At 38.3% G+C, this 14,447-nt stretch overlaps 1 protein-coding gene across 2 annotated transcripts in view; it reads right to left on the bottom strand.

Annotated features, from left to right (window-relative positions):
* Nucleotides 1-1,501: 1,501 nt before the first annotated feature.
* cacng7a (calcium channel, voltage-dependent, gamma subunit 7a) overlaps nt 1,502-14,447 on the bottom strand; it is a 36,265-nt gene continuing 23,319 nt past the window's right edge. For both annotated transcript variants that reach the window (XM_036567251.1, XM_036567250.1), the window contains exons 5-6: nt 6,010-6,155; nt 1,502-3,351 (exon numbers count right to left, since the gene is read on the bottom strand). In XM_036567251.1, coding sequence (XP_036423144.1) covers nt 2,896-3,351; nt 6,010-6,155 — 602 coding nt within the window. In that variant the 3' untranslated portion in view covers nt 1,502-2,895. The remainder of the gene's footprint in view (nt 3,352-6,009; nt 6,156-14,447) is intronic.

Genomic DNA, 14,447 nt, shown 5'->3' with positions numbered 1-14,447 from the left:
ACCCCTACATTTCAACTTGTAATAATACTTAAATCTTTTTGTATTTTTTCTATGTTTTTAAAGATCTTTTTGATTTATTTTAAAGTGAAGTTGAAAGATTTAAAATGAGTTAAATTTAAAAGAAACTTTATTTAAAACATGCTGAGACTGCATCCCTCACGGCAACATTAGATCCCATTGTTTTGAAATAAATGTGTCCCGAAGTCTGAAAATCAGTGTGTAACATTAAGAATTGTCACTACCGAAAGACATATTTTTTAATAAAAAAAAATTGTTTTGCGTGTTTTAGCTCTGCTCAAAATTAGCTAACACTTGAGCTAACACGTGATTGTTTCATTAGTGACAAAATGTAATGCTCCATCATTTATTTTAATGAAATAAACATGAGTAAGCTATAGAGTTACTCAAAGGATTTCAGTCTGAAATAAAAAAATAAAAGTCCAAAAGTTTTTTGTTTTCCTAATTCTGAATTTGATTCAGTTGAGTTTAATTTAAATTAAAAGAAACTTTATTCAAAAAATGCTGTCCATGTCTTCGTCACCACTGAAACACAAAAAGGTTGTGTCCATAGGCGGAGCTCATTTAACCGCACTCCTGCATTTTAGAGCAGGAATTGAGACTTCATCCCTCATGACAACATTAGATTCCATTGTTTTGAAGTAAATGGGTCCCAAAGTCTAAAAATCAGTGTGTAACATTAAGAATCGCCACTTCTGAAACACATTTTCTGCAAAAAATGCAGAAATGTTTTAATGAAAAGTAATAAGATTTTGTGTGTTTTAGTTCTGCTCAAAATTAGCTAAAACTTGGTAATGTTTCAGTAGTCATGATTTCATGATTCAGTAGTCAGATGTCATGATCGAAATCATGATAGAATCATCTATATACAGCATTTTGGAATGAAACTCTTTGTATGTTCAAGAATGAGAAGTGGAGTTAGAGTAAGACATAACAAATAGCATTTGGTATCTTCACCAGCAAATCTGAAATCACAAGCTTATGCGTTCTACCTTCACTTACCGAGCAGACTTCTTGGATAAAAGTGAGCATGAAACCAAACAAGCGAATATTATAGTAGCTCAAAAGGGAAAACACTGTATATCCAACAGTTCAGTTTCAAATAATATGCAAAAGTCCTCTCTCAGGTTCTCTCTGCAGATAGGTCTATTTTATGAATACATATAGATAACTACACTACTACCTATCCTATTAATATTATTCAGTGTAATTATATACCTTCCAGCAGGAGCCAGTCCTGGACTTGATTAATAATCGTTCATATTTTTGCTCTATAATTTACACTACTAACTACTAGAGTCAAGAAAATAGTATTCATCCCTATAAATACTTTCTCTGTACTATTTGTTCAAAATTGAAAACAAGTGCATCCTATTTGGAGCTTTGTTTTTCTTTCATATTTCTTCACCCTCTACTAGGATCATGTAATAAAGTGAATTCAGAAAAGATCTATTGGCTGTCCTTACATGGAAGATGTAACATGTTTTGTTGTAGTAAACATTTATTGGCCACCAGGGGGCAATCATAGAGCCGTATATAATCATTTCTCCCTGTGCACCACAGTAGAGGAGCTATAAAGGGGGGCAACTTTGCATTGCAATTGCATTGTGCTGTGAAAATTCTGTTGGAATTTCCATCCATGATGCTCAGTCTAAAAACTCATTCAGTCCACTAAATGTTTTTCCCTCAGTCTATCATGCTTATTGTCCACAAATCCCATACTGTATTACTTACATAATAATATGACACAATAGATAAGATTTAATAATACTAGTGGTAGTAGAATAGCACTATAAGTAATAGCAAGAATAGTAAGAATAGACCGATATTAATAGCGGAACAGCAGAATTCATTGCATCATTAAATGCTGCACATGAACGTGTAAACTCAGTCCCAACTGAAAGGGCAGCCCCTGCTACAGATAAAAGTAAACATTTTGAGACGCATCCTGGGCGCCTTTGCATATGAAGGTGACAGCACAAGAAAACACCAAGCATACTGAACGCAGCAACACCAAGGAGCTGAGCGTAATGAATCTGAATGGGGCAATTACCAGCCAGCTCTTCTGAACACTCGATCTGTTGCAAATTAGAGATAAAAGAGAGACCAGGAGCTCACTGGTGGACTCAGTGTGCCAAGGCACAAAGAATAAAACAGTGGCAGAGATCTGGAGACCTGGATATGTCATTTAAATGGCTGCCCCCCTCTGGAATGGGTCTGCTATGATACATTATATACAGTTTTTAGCAGTTGTGGTTAAATAGGCCTTGTCAGTGGGATTTTGTTTGTCAGTGCTGTTTTTGTCGTGGCTACATTCATATATCCCCTTGCTTTCAGTACAAACAAGAAATAGGTAATACAAATAATAATGACGAGGATGGGAAAGAAGTCTATTTTCTCAAGATGTCAGGGAGGAGAGAAAATTGTTGCTAAAAGGTACAACAATTCATAAGGTTATCGATTATTATTCAATTATTATTTCATTTGTTTTGAATGTTTTGATTGCTTCGCCTCTTTTCTTTTTCTCTCCCCCTGCAATGTTACAGTCACTCTAACCTTGGCTCATTCCCCCTGTCACTTTGTCTAGTTCAGATAATGTGTTGAAATGTCAGTTGCAGTCAATCTCAGGCACAAAGTTAAAAATGAACCCCCCCCTCCCCCCACTTCCTGCTATCTCTCACATCTTTTTTTGGCCTAACCTTCCTCTCTTTCTCCTTTAGCTTATTTCACCCCCTCCCCTTTCTCGCCCATGTTTTTTTCATTCCCTTGAGCCTTGAGTAAAGCCCTCCCTTCGCCCTTTCCCTGACCTCCCACCTCCTCTGCTGTGTACTGTATGTGTGCATCAATGTGTGTGTATGTGTGCTGGCTTCTCTCCATCTAGCAGGGCGAAGCACTCATCCTCATGTGTGTGTGGTAGTGTGGAGGCGGCACGGCGGATGGGGGCGTGGCCATCGGGAGGGACTGGGGGGCGGGGCCTCCGGAGTGCGAGGAGTGAAGGGTGTGTGGGTAGGAAGAAGAAGAGGAGGAGCTTGCGGGCTGGAGGTGGTAGCTGGCCGCGGAGGACGGGCCTGATGAGGACGGGGGATTGGAGGTCAGGCCGCTCTTGGGCCCTGACGGCGGGGAGGTCTGGTTGAGCTGGATGGAGATGTCACTGGACACCTCAGACGCGCTACGGCCGCGCTGAGGAGGGGGCCAAGACTCAGGGTGCAGGTACTGGCCGCTGTAGTCGCTGCACTCGGACAGGCGGGGACGATAGAGAGCCGGGTGGGGCCGGTACATCTCTTCCTCAGCATAACGCTTCATGAAGAGGTAGACTGACATCACGCCGGCACCCTGGCAAATGAGAAAGAATAGAAACGGAAGAAGTGAGAGAGGTTGATAAGAGCAAGATCAGAGAGATATAAAAGTATCATAGAAAATAACTTGCCTTTTGATTCTAAAGGTGTAGTCTCTTCATGCAAGCTCCCCTATTCATCATCTACACTTTCATCATTTAAAAAAATACATGATTTCTAATAACAGGGCATATGTTTTTTGTCATGTCTTGTAATAATCTGTGGAATTCATGTTTCATGTTCTCTCAATGCAGTACTCAAATGCATGATACATCAATGGGAATCCCTGTGGTGCCAACCAGTCCTCATTGCAAGTCTATAAACTGTGTAACTCTTACCTCACTCACCAATTCTTTATTCAGTCCTTTCTCAGCACAAAATGAACCCTGTGGCAAGTTTTTACCCTCAGTAGCCAAACTGTCTAGATAGACAGCTAACCTGGGCTGCCAACTTGCCACACTGGCCATGAGACTTACTCAGTTCAGTCTAATCTCACACTCTCACGCCTCGCTCAACATTTCTCACGCATTTTTACAAAACTGTTGGGTCTAAACGTGTCCTACTACCGCATATTTTTTCTCTGATTAAAAACACAGTTTATTTGAATACAAGAGAAAGAGATCACATTAGCTAGACAGTCACTGCCATTCCATGTGTTTTGTAGATCAGTAGTGCACCCATGTGTCAGACAGTACAGTAAAACACCAAACAGACGAGAACTGAAGGAAGATGAAAAGGTATTCTATGCAGCTGGCTTAGTCAGTATAAACTAAACAGGATCAATAACCAGAGCAACGCAGTTCTGTTTCACTTATAAGCTAAACAATAAGCAGGCTATCCTTACCTATTTTCACTGTGTAGCTGTTAGCTTTGAAGTCTGGCTCAACACTCGACCGAAGCACACAAAATTTGGAGCTGGTAATAAAAATAATCTTGTATCTATTGCTTTGCACACAGCTGTAACCAACATAAATTTAATATGCTTATGATTTCAAACATATTTTACCCCTCAACCCAACACCATCCAACCCATGACCCCACTTCAACCCCCAAAGCCTTCAACCTCCATAATCCCCCCAGCCCAGCCCGCTGACATCTCACTAACAAAAAATCTAAAAGTTGGCAGTCCTATGAGGTGATAAATTTTGCTTTTAGCTAGTTCCCCTTCTCAGCTGACAAGTTATTTCTATCATTTGAGTAATCCATTCTCTTCATTGTAGTGATGATTTGGAGACAGTGACTATAGTTATACAGCTGCAATAAGATATTCGACTTCCTAGCAATAATGTTAGCTGTCTGTCTTCTGCAATCAAAAAATATATATATATAAAAAAAAAAACTTTTAAAGCATTAAACGTTCAACCAATGTACAGAATTTAATGAAATAAAACATTTCCAATATTTTTTAGGTCAAAGGTGATCTTTGTTCTCTGCATGAACACTTTCAAACAACTAGAGTGCTACAGTTCAAAAGAGAGTCCAGTTTGAAGGAGAATGTTTTCCCTATGTTGAACTAGTCTGTTTAAAACTTCAGAGAAACAAGAACACCAAGCTTCTGATCTCTTATATCTCTAGGTTCTACTATGTTTGTGTATGGAAGGAAATCCTGATGCCAAAGTATGTACAAGATATCAACCAAATACAACAGTGATGGAGGATAGAGCTGTTTATGCTGGTGTAAGCAGTTAGCTAGAGTTAATAGTAACATACAGTTGTGGCATGTTGTTTGGGAGTGATTTTCTGCTACTCATAGTGTAGCCAATGCTTAATGCTAACATTTGTATGCCATGTATTTGTGTTTCAAAGGGCCCATATCATGGATTACCAAGTTTTTTTTTAAATAAAAGAGTTTGATGTAGTGTGGAAACACTGTTAAAGTAAGAAAAAAAATACAGCTCACTCCCTAATCCATATTTGGAAATCAAGCTACAAAAACAGCCCACTTTGAATTTACTGTTCACAAAAACTATTTTACATATATAATTCTGATGTAGTTTAGCTCCGCCCATTCATGCTGAAGTTATAAGCAGTGTTGCAGTCCAGAATGCTCTTTGAAATAAGGCACAACACAAAGCAACATTCATAGCAGAGCACATTTACATTTATTAGCCTGTTTAGTTCTATGAGATAAAGAGAGGTTAAAAACCATGTAAATATGAATTATGGCTGTATTTGGTGCATACAAAACAACACAGTTCTTCATAAGTGAACTTCAGGGGGGAAATAAAACACAAGAAAAATACAGGCTATAGGACCCATATGGACGAGAATCCACTGAAAACTGTGGAAGTGTTTGTGCTGCACTGTTTCTGACTGTTAAATGCGCTAGTAGCTAATATAAATGCATTTTGATAAGGGAGAAGCATGCAAGCTCAGGGATGTGTGGCAGATACTGCTACCATTTAAATATGGATGAAGTGATTTCAGAGAATATGCATATGTTCAGTGGTGGTGCGAGCACTTAGCCTTTTTGCGGAAGAAATTAGGGCCAACTTTAATGCATATTGATGAAAGAGGCCCTGTGAGTTTAGCAGCTAGGGGCAATTGCTGGTAACGTTGCTGCATTTTAATAAGGAGATTCCAGTGATAAGAATGCGTAGAGTTCCAGAATGAGGTTTGCAGTAAGTTGGAGTAAGTGTAGTCAGTGTGGGCTAACCTCTTTGAGCAGGAAAGAGCTGGCGGCAAAGGCAAAGGACCAGCCATAGTGGTAGTGGAAAAACTGCTCCGGCTCCCTCGGCCTGTTCATCACCTCATCGTTTATACTGGAAATGTACAGTACCAGACCCACCACCAGACTCAAACCTGGAAAAGCAAGGAAGCGAGAGAGTACAGAGTGAATATACATTTCTGTTCAAAAGTTTGGAATCACTGTTTGCAATAAAATAAAATCAATTATGTTGTAGGTACACTACCGTGGAAAGGTTCAATAATAACTAATACAGTGTAGACTAAAATGATGTAAACTGAATGGCAAAACATAAACACAAATGGTTTATTTGCAATTTAAATTATTTTGGGAATTATTTTGTGGTTCTGACATCACAAAATCTTATTAAACCGTAAAATGTAATAATCAGTCTCAAAAAAAGGAAGTATGCATATGGAACCAAAAAATAAAGAAGAAAAAGACAAGATGAGCAGAAGAAGCTAAAAGATAAACATATGTTTTATTTTACTTTTTTGTGATGTTAATATAATGCCATTTGTTGTGGCTTGTAGTTGGACAAAAAGAAGTAGTACATCTGGGCTGTGACTAACAAAGCAGGTTCAACTTAGACAGACTTTCTGACTGAGGTTCAGCATCACAAAATCTGGCAAACGCAGACATTTTACAACAGTGGTTAGTGTCAGACTGTAACTAGTCCAGGTTTAGATACTCAGACTGTGATTAATTCAGGTTTAGAAACTCAGGCTGTGATTAATCCAAGTTTAGATACTCAGGCTGTGATTAATCCAGGTTTACATACACAGACTGTGATTAATCCAAGTTTAGATAAACTGACTGTGATTAAACTAAATTTGGATATTCAGGCTATGATTAATCCAGATTTACATTCTCAGACTGTGATTAATCCAGATATAGATACTCAGGCTGTGATTAACCCAGGTTTAGATACTCAGGCCAGAAGGTCCCCCCCTCATAGCTAAGGTAAGACTGATGCAGGACTGAAGAACAGGGAGATGGGGTGGCAGTGGGGATTGTGAACACTTCATCATGGGAACGGAAGGTGAGGATGTGAATTTATAGGGCATTAGATTGGAAGAAGGAGGGGTTTCAGCCATGGTCCTCCCCCCAAACTCCAGTTATAATATAACTACATTATTAATGCATGTGAAAGTGTGATGTCTATGACAAACAGCCAATCATGTGAAACATAGGGAAAAAAGAAGGAAAAAGACATGAAATTACCTAAATATGTAGAAAGTCAAACATTTATAATGGTAAAAAAGCAACGCTGTTGCCACTGCCACCAGGGTTAACGAAACTTAAAGTTAGCTGGGTAAGCAAGAAATACAGTGTCATGAGACAGAGCCCTGAATCGAGAATGCTGACCTTCATCTGTAATTTCCACTGTAACTTAGAGTTACACAAATAACCAGTTATTAATGTATACATTGGAGTGGTACCCTTGAGGGTACATGTTCAGTACCTTTAATTAGGGAAGATAATTGTACCATGTTGCATTGCAATTACATTTTTAAGTTGTATTGACTCCACACACCCTGTTTTGACTCTAGGCTTTTTATTTTGTTATTCTGTTTTAAAACATTAGGTTATGAAAAGGTAGTATGAATCTTCTGGGAAAAACCTATTTAAGGTCCACAGTTGGACCTTAAAATCATTGCTGTACCTTTGAGGGTACATTTACATTGTTTGTGCCTTGATAAACAAAAAATGCACCTGCACAGTACCCCTTTTTTCGGACATTGTATAATTAAGTTTTTGGCAGTCACTGTTTATAGTTAGACTATAATTTTACTGTAAATCAGCTAGCACGATGGGGAGCCCCGCAAAATTCCTCCTACAGTAATTATTATGGGATCATTTATAGCTCCATTCATTATTGAAAATGTCTTGACTTTTTGCAGCTTCCTACAAAGTTTTTGAAACCTGTAAAATGTTAGCATCACATTAGGAATATTGTATACATGCGTATGCAACAATAATGGTTTAATGTTTGTGCTCAAGAATAAAATAATTCTATTATGATGCTAATATTATACAGGGTGCAAACAATTTGTACCAAGTCTTGCTGATCAAATAGCTATTCATGGTAATTTTGTGATGTTTAATTTACCACAAATAGATAGTTATGGATTATTATATAATAATGTTTCTGACACAACTTCTTGTTCTTCCCAAAATACTTACATTGTGGTGTCTAGTTTATAACATCAACACTGTATTAATTCGTATTGAAGAATAATTATTACTATGACAAATGATTACACACTTTTGCATGGTAGGGCACATAAACTGAAGTGTGAAAGTGATGCGCTGAAAAGATTTGTGTCCATCCACTTCAATAAAACACATTACATTAACACAATATGTATAAGTGTATGAAATGAATAGAGGTCATCTCATAGTAGCCTACAATGTGCAGTGGCCCTCTGCAACTGTCTCAGCAGCTCTCCTTAACTGCCTAGTTTGTGATTGAGTGATACTGTTTTCCTCCAATGACGAAGAAACGCCTTGACAGTAATTACGGACGACAAGGCGAGGGAGAGCTAAATCAGAACAGCGGAGCACCGAGCATGTCATATCATGATACATTAGCATTGAAAGAGTGTTCAAATGTTGCCTTTGTTATGATGGGGAAAGGCTCTGCAGTAATTGCAGAGCGAGAGAGGGAGAGACAGAGAGAGAGAAAAGTGAGGGGAGGAAGGAAAAGCCTCTGGCATAACCAAACACATTAACACAGTCTGTCGCAGCCAGCTGTCTACATCAGGAATACCAACAAGGCGTGCTTTTACATATTTCCATTTCACATCCCGAGACGTGCGGTGCTCAATCGCGCTCTTCCGGCACTTGTGTCATGCCGTGAACTTTCCCTGATGCAAAACAATAATAGCTTCTGTTCTCCTGTCAAAAGCAATGAAGTCATATTCAATGAAGTGTTCAATAACGGCGCAGAAAATTTGCAGCCCTGGTATAAATCAACCGGCAGTAATCAAATGACGGATAGAAGGTGCCACATAGAGAAGTGCCTCTTACATCTTTGCATTTACTTTCCATTTGTTTCAGCTACTCTATGCTTTTGCTCTGTAAGCACAAGGGCAAGGGTCCAACTTCAGATCCAATCTAAAATTGCAGCCCTACACATTACAATGCTGTTGCTTCTTTGAACTACTGAGCGATGTTTAATGGAACGGTTTGGCAAAAAATCAAATGTTCCCCTTTTTCCACTTAACCCAGATGTAGTTAGACAACCAAGACATGTTAGGAGTCCAAATTTTGCTTTAGTTGTGAGCTGGAGACACAAGTTTGTTGCTAACAAACACTAGAATTCAATAGTCACCCACACAGCCTTAATCATTCCTGCGAAAATATATCACTAAAAATTTCTCTCAACCCACTCAGCTTGCATCCCGATCTTAATTAAGGTGGCATAGATTTGCAGATGTGGTTTAGAACACAGTATGACTTAATATGAGCTTTAAAAATGAACCAAAAGTGCTATGGGCAGCTAGGACTGGTTTTAACAAAGTAGGACTGATCATGGATCAGATTATTCTGTAGTTATGGCAGCCATTGTCACAAATACTGATTCTAGATATGCACTCTGGTTTGTGAGTACAGACACTGCTGTCTAAAGTAGCTGCTCACAGATTTATTCATTTTTATAGTTCACAGGAAGTCATCGGCAAGTCTGTGTGACTTTAATGAAGACCTGGATGCAGTGTGAGGGGCTTTTGTTGTTTTGGTGACGTATTTTTAAACAAACGATTTGGGCGAATTGGGTGACTATTGGGTTCTTGTGTATGTTAGCAATGTTAGCCTCACCATTCCAGTTCTAAACAAAAGAAGCTGAATTTATTCTCCAAACATGTCTCAGCCGATCAACTACATATGGGATAAGTGGAAAATTGTGTAAACTAGATTTTTGTCAAACCATTCCTTTAATAATGGGCTACTGTTATCTGGAATCTTAAGCAGCATGAAACAGCAGGACTTGCACCTGAGATAAATGAAGCAGCAGTATTATTAATGCTTAGTTTACAAATCTATGTATTACAGCCTGGGGTGAAAGGATCACTGAAAATCCCGCAAAAAGCTGAGGTCAGGGATTTTTAAGCCAACTGGCTTGTGTACAACTGACTAATGTTTTAATAGGACCAGTGACTAAAGTGACATTGCATTTAGAACTATAGCAAAGACATCAGTTAATAGGGTTTGGGATTGTGCTCAAAAGCAAGCACACATTTAATGACTATAGTGCTTGTAGATTAGTGTGATATGTAAGGAAATAGAAAGAAGAGCAGCTCAGGTGACTGAGAATGTCAATGTAGGATGTGATCAGACTGTGTCAGCAAGAACAGTCCATCAATAACTACACGGAGAGGGATATTGCAATAGGGTTGCAGTACATAAACCCCTCATTACAAAGACGAATGCACATTTGAAAGTTCAGTGGTGTTAAACCATCAGGACTGGTCTATGGAGATGTGGAAAAAAGTGATATGGTCAGATGACCATGTTCTCCACAAGTGGGCGAGTGCATGTGCGGCATACACCAAGAAAACGGGACAGGCCTGGATGTTTGGCCCTGTACTTTGAGGGAAGGGTCACTGCAAATCAACACAAAGTCATTCTGACTGATTACCTTTGTCCTATGAGGAAATATTTCTACCCTGAGTGGTCTTCTCCAGGATGACAATGTCCCCATCCACAGGGCATGAGGGGTCACTGAATGGTTTTATAAGTGATATAGTGATATAAATCATATGCTATGGCCTTCTCAGTCATCAGATCTCAACCCAGTTTACCGGCAATGAGAGCAGCTGGTGTCTGTGTGATTCATGTCTGCAGCTCAAGGTACACTATACGTCCAAAAGTTTGTGGACACCTCTTCTTATTAATGAATTCAGCTGCATTAAGGTGCACCCACTGCTGACACAGAAGTTCAAATACACACACAGCTTGTATGAACTCCATAGAAAAGCATAAACCAATAGAATGAGACACTCTGAAACAGCCACACATGAGCCTAAAGTCATCATGCCTAATCATGCCAAGTGTATAAGTGGATAAAGGGGTATGAAGCACACCAGCATTGGGCTGTGGAGCAGTGGAACTGAGTTCTCTGAAGTGACGGAGCTCCATCAAATACCTTTGGATGAGTTGAGGTTACATTCGTGATGTTTAATACTCTTGATTCGAAAAGAAACATTGGATGTCCACAATTGGCCATATAGTGTATGAAACTTTGGTTCTGCTTTTCAAACATTCCTGCATGACATGGAAGACCAGCGATGAAAGCTAATATATTTAAACATAACTGTTTATTTCCAAAATTAAAATCCCACTGGGGGAACGATCAGTTGAATGATGATAAACTGAAATGACTGTTGTTGACTGCAAGTGGTAACAATGACGTATATCCTAACATTTCCAAGTTTAGCCTTATTAACATTTGGAAAATATTAGTTTAATGGTGCATACTACAATGACTTTCTGATTATTCAAAAAAAAAAAAAGAAGCTTACATGAATGTAGACTAACAGGGCTACATTTCAAATGGATATCTCAGAGAACTCATGATACCCACATTTAGCCAATTGAAGGGGGAGGATGTGTTTATGGCAGTCGTTGTGCCAGAGCAGTGTAAATGCAGCGTTACTAAGACAATTTATGTTGTTTTTTTCCTTTAATTTGTCACCCTTCTACATTCATAGGCTACTTACAGCCTATCTAGTTAGTATGCGGATGTGGGCCACTTATGGCAAAGATATAGCACTGCTGGCCCATGATTGGCACTGGCACACTGCATGTGAGCCAAAAGTGGCCCACGAGTTTATTTGGCCTGCATGTGCCAAAATAGATCTGGGCCACTTCTGGCAGAAATATGGCAGTGCTGCCTACCACTGACACTGGAAACCTGAGCCAAAAGTAGCCCACATATTAAAAATGCTTGTATGGCCAACAACAATGTCTCAAAACAGATTACAAGTGCTGACATGAACTATTTGACAATCATTTATATTTTAAACAGGGATTAACAGGATTGTAGGAGAACATAGTTTAAATTCAGATCTCAGCAGTATAGCACATAAAAAAATCCAAACTAAAATGTTTTGTTGTGACATTTTATTTGTTGTTTGAACAAAGAATAATGTTGGGTTAAAATGTTTTAGTTAGTCCAACTCAATCTGCATCAGTGGTATGGTAGGTTGGTATTGCTGTAATGGCCTGGCTTTTGTACTAGTGGTTCAGTTCTAGCAGTGGTGGTTTAAAAGTGGCTGAGATGCGACCCTCTAATATCAGTAAACAGGCTCAGTTCTGGCAACTGCATCTGGCCATCTTTTGTGCCATCATTCCATGCGGTATGTGGGCCACAAATAAATGCCTGATGTGGCCCAGATTTGGACCATATCAAATTTGCTATCACCTTTCATGATGATGAAATTTTAGCTGATGATTATCATACAAAAATTGCAATTATCTTTTCTTCTTTATTGTGTGCAACTATTGAAGTCCAAGCCAAAATTGGCCAAACTGGCTTATTAGCCATCTTCCCTCCTAGCTATGTTTACTTAGGAGCTAACATTGGTTGTACACCACATTTTTGCATGCACACACTCATATAACCATCTACAGTTGCATTAAATCATGCAGAGTCAAGGAAAGCTTACATTTTTTCTTTAGCATAAAAATACCCATTCTGCTACCATATATGCTACATACATTCAAATACATAGCTAACAAATAAACAAACTTTATTCATGCTACCCTCTAAACATGTTAAAGCACCAAGTTGGAAGTTTTTTGTCTTTATAATATGCATCTCAATGAATGCATTTACTGCTTTCTTTAATTTTTTGCCTCAACCCACATTTAACTTGTTGCAGCAAAATACAATTGTGAAGTTTAATGACTGTGGAAAATGTCTGCAGTCAGCTAAAATAATTGCGATCATCTCAAATAATTGCGATTTCGTGATTAGGTAATAATTGTGACAGACCTACTGGCAAGCAACAGAGACGCACTGGTTATTTCTTTACAGAAGTAATATCAGAAATAATATCAATTGGTAAAAATGCCCAATTCTGCCACTACCTTTGATGATGTACAGTGCCAGACAATCCAGGAAAAGAATACTGAAAAGAAAGGAATATGACAAATCTAAAGCAAAGCCAAGAGTGAACATTGATGTGACTTTCCCATGCTGGAGGGAGCTAAGGGAATTGAAGGGCATGGCCTTGCTCTAGGCTCTGCTCTAGGCAATTCATTATTTTGCAAAGCACATTTCATTTTAAGTTGTGCAGCAGATGTAGCTGGCTACTGTAGCAGCCCATGAACTACACTTTAAAAAACGTCTGTAAAGCAACTAAAAAAAAATATACTGACAGAAAATTTACCCATACATTTTTCTGTGAGGTTAACAGACAATTCCATCACTCCTTTGATGGAAAATGCTGATAAATTACAGTACATATTCTGTGTATATGTACAGGGCAATCCCTCCACTTCACATACGAGACATTCCATAATTTTAGAGTTTTATCTGCAAAAAAGGTTTCCCTCAGCTCAAAATGGAAAATTCTTGCGTATACTCCACTAGTACAATGAATATATCAGTTGGCTGATAATATCTGTCATTACTGATGACCTGCAGATTTAGCAGGATGAATAAAAAAATCATTGATAAAGTGCCTATAATTGGTGATTTTTTTCAGACTTTGGCTTTGCCAAAATTCAAACGTGACATATTGATAATACAGCAAAACTTTACAAGATTACCTACTAACAGCCCAGTTAAGCTTAAAGTCACCACCTGTTTCCTTCTATCACAGCAAAAACACAAAACACCATCATGGTGAACAAAACAAACCATGTTAAATGTAACCAGTCCTACATATTTGCATGAGGATAAAATGTTGTAACACAAAAATTGTGTTACAAGTGGTACAATAACAACAGATTACATGAGGTAAAACCTCCATCATTACAAATTAAATATCAGATTTATTAAACAGATTAATTTCAATTGAATCTTTATTTTCTTATTTCAGCATTTGCCCTTATATATCTGCCATGTTTTATAAAGCATTCTACTCCTTTACCAAATTTTCAATATTTTTTTAAAGAGGCCAAGAAAAGCAATCAAGTATATGAAAGCCAGCTAGCTAAGCTAGCTACTGTGAACTAGCTTAACTAGCTAGCTTTCGTACATTTGATCACCTTTCATGTCTAGTTTATGGGCAAGACATTAACATTTCTGGGAAACTGTAGTGCATGCTGACACTGGTCGTTAACATTTCAGTAAAAAGTCACAGGAAAAGAATAAAAAAATACATAGCTAACCTTATGCTAGCTTGTTTACTAACTTAACAGCTACTTTGATTATTCTAACTTCAGCTAATATTCAA

Source organism: Colossoma macropomum, unplaced genomic scaffold, assembly GCF_904425465.1.
Source record: "Colossoma macropomum unplaced genomic scaffold, Colossoma_macropomum, whole genome shotgun sequence".
NCBI lineage: Eukaryota > Metazoa > Chordata > Actinopteri > Characiformes > Serrasalmidae > Colossoma > Colossoma macropomum.
Note: the sequence above shows the minus strand (reverse complement) of the source record. Positions and strands in the feature narration are given on the sequence as shown.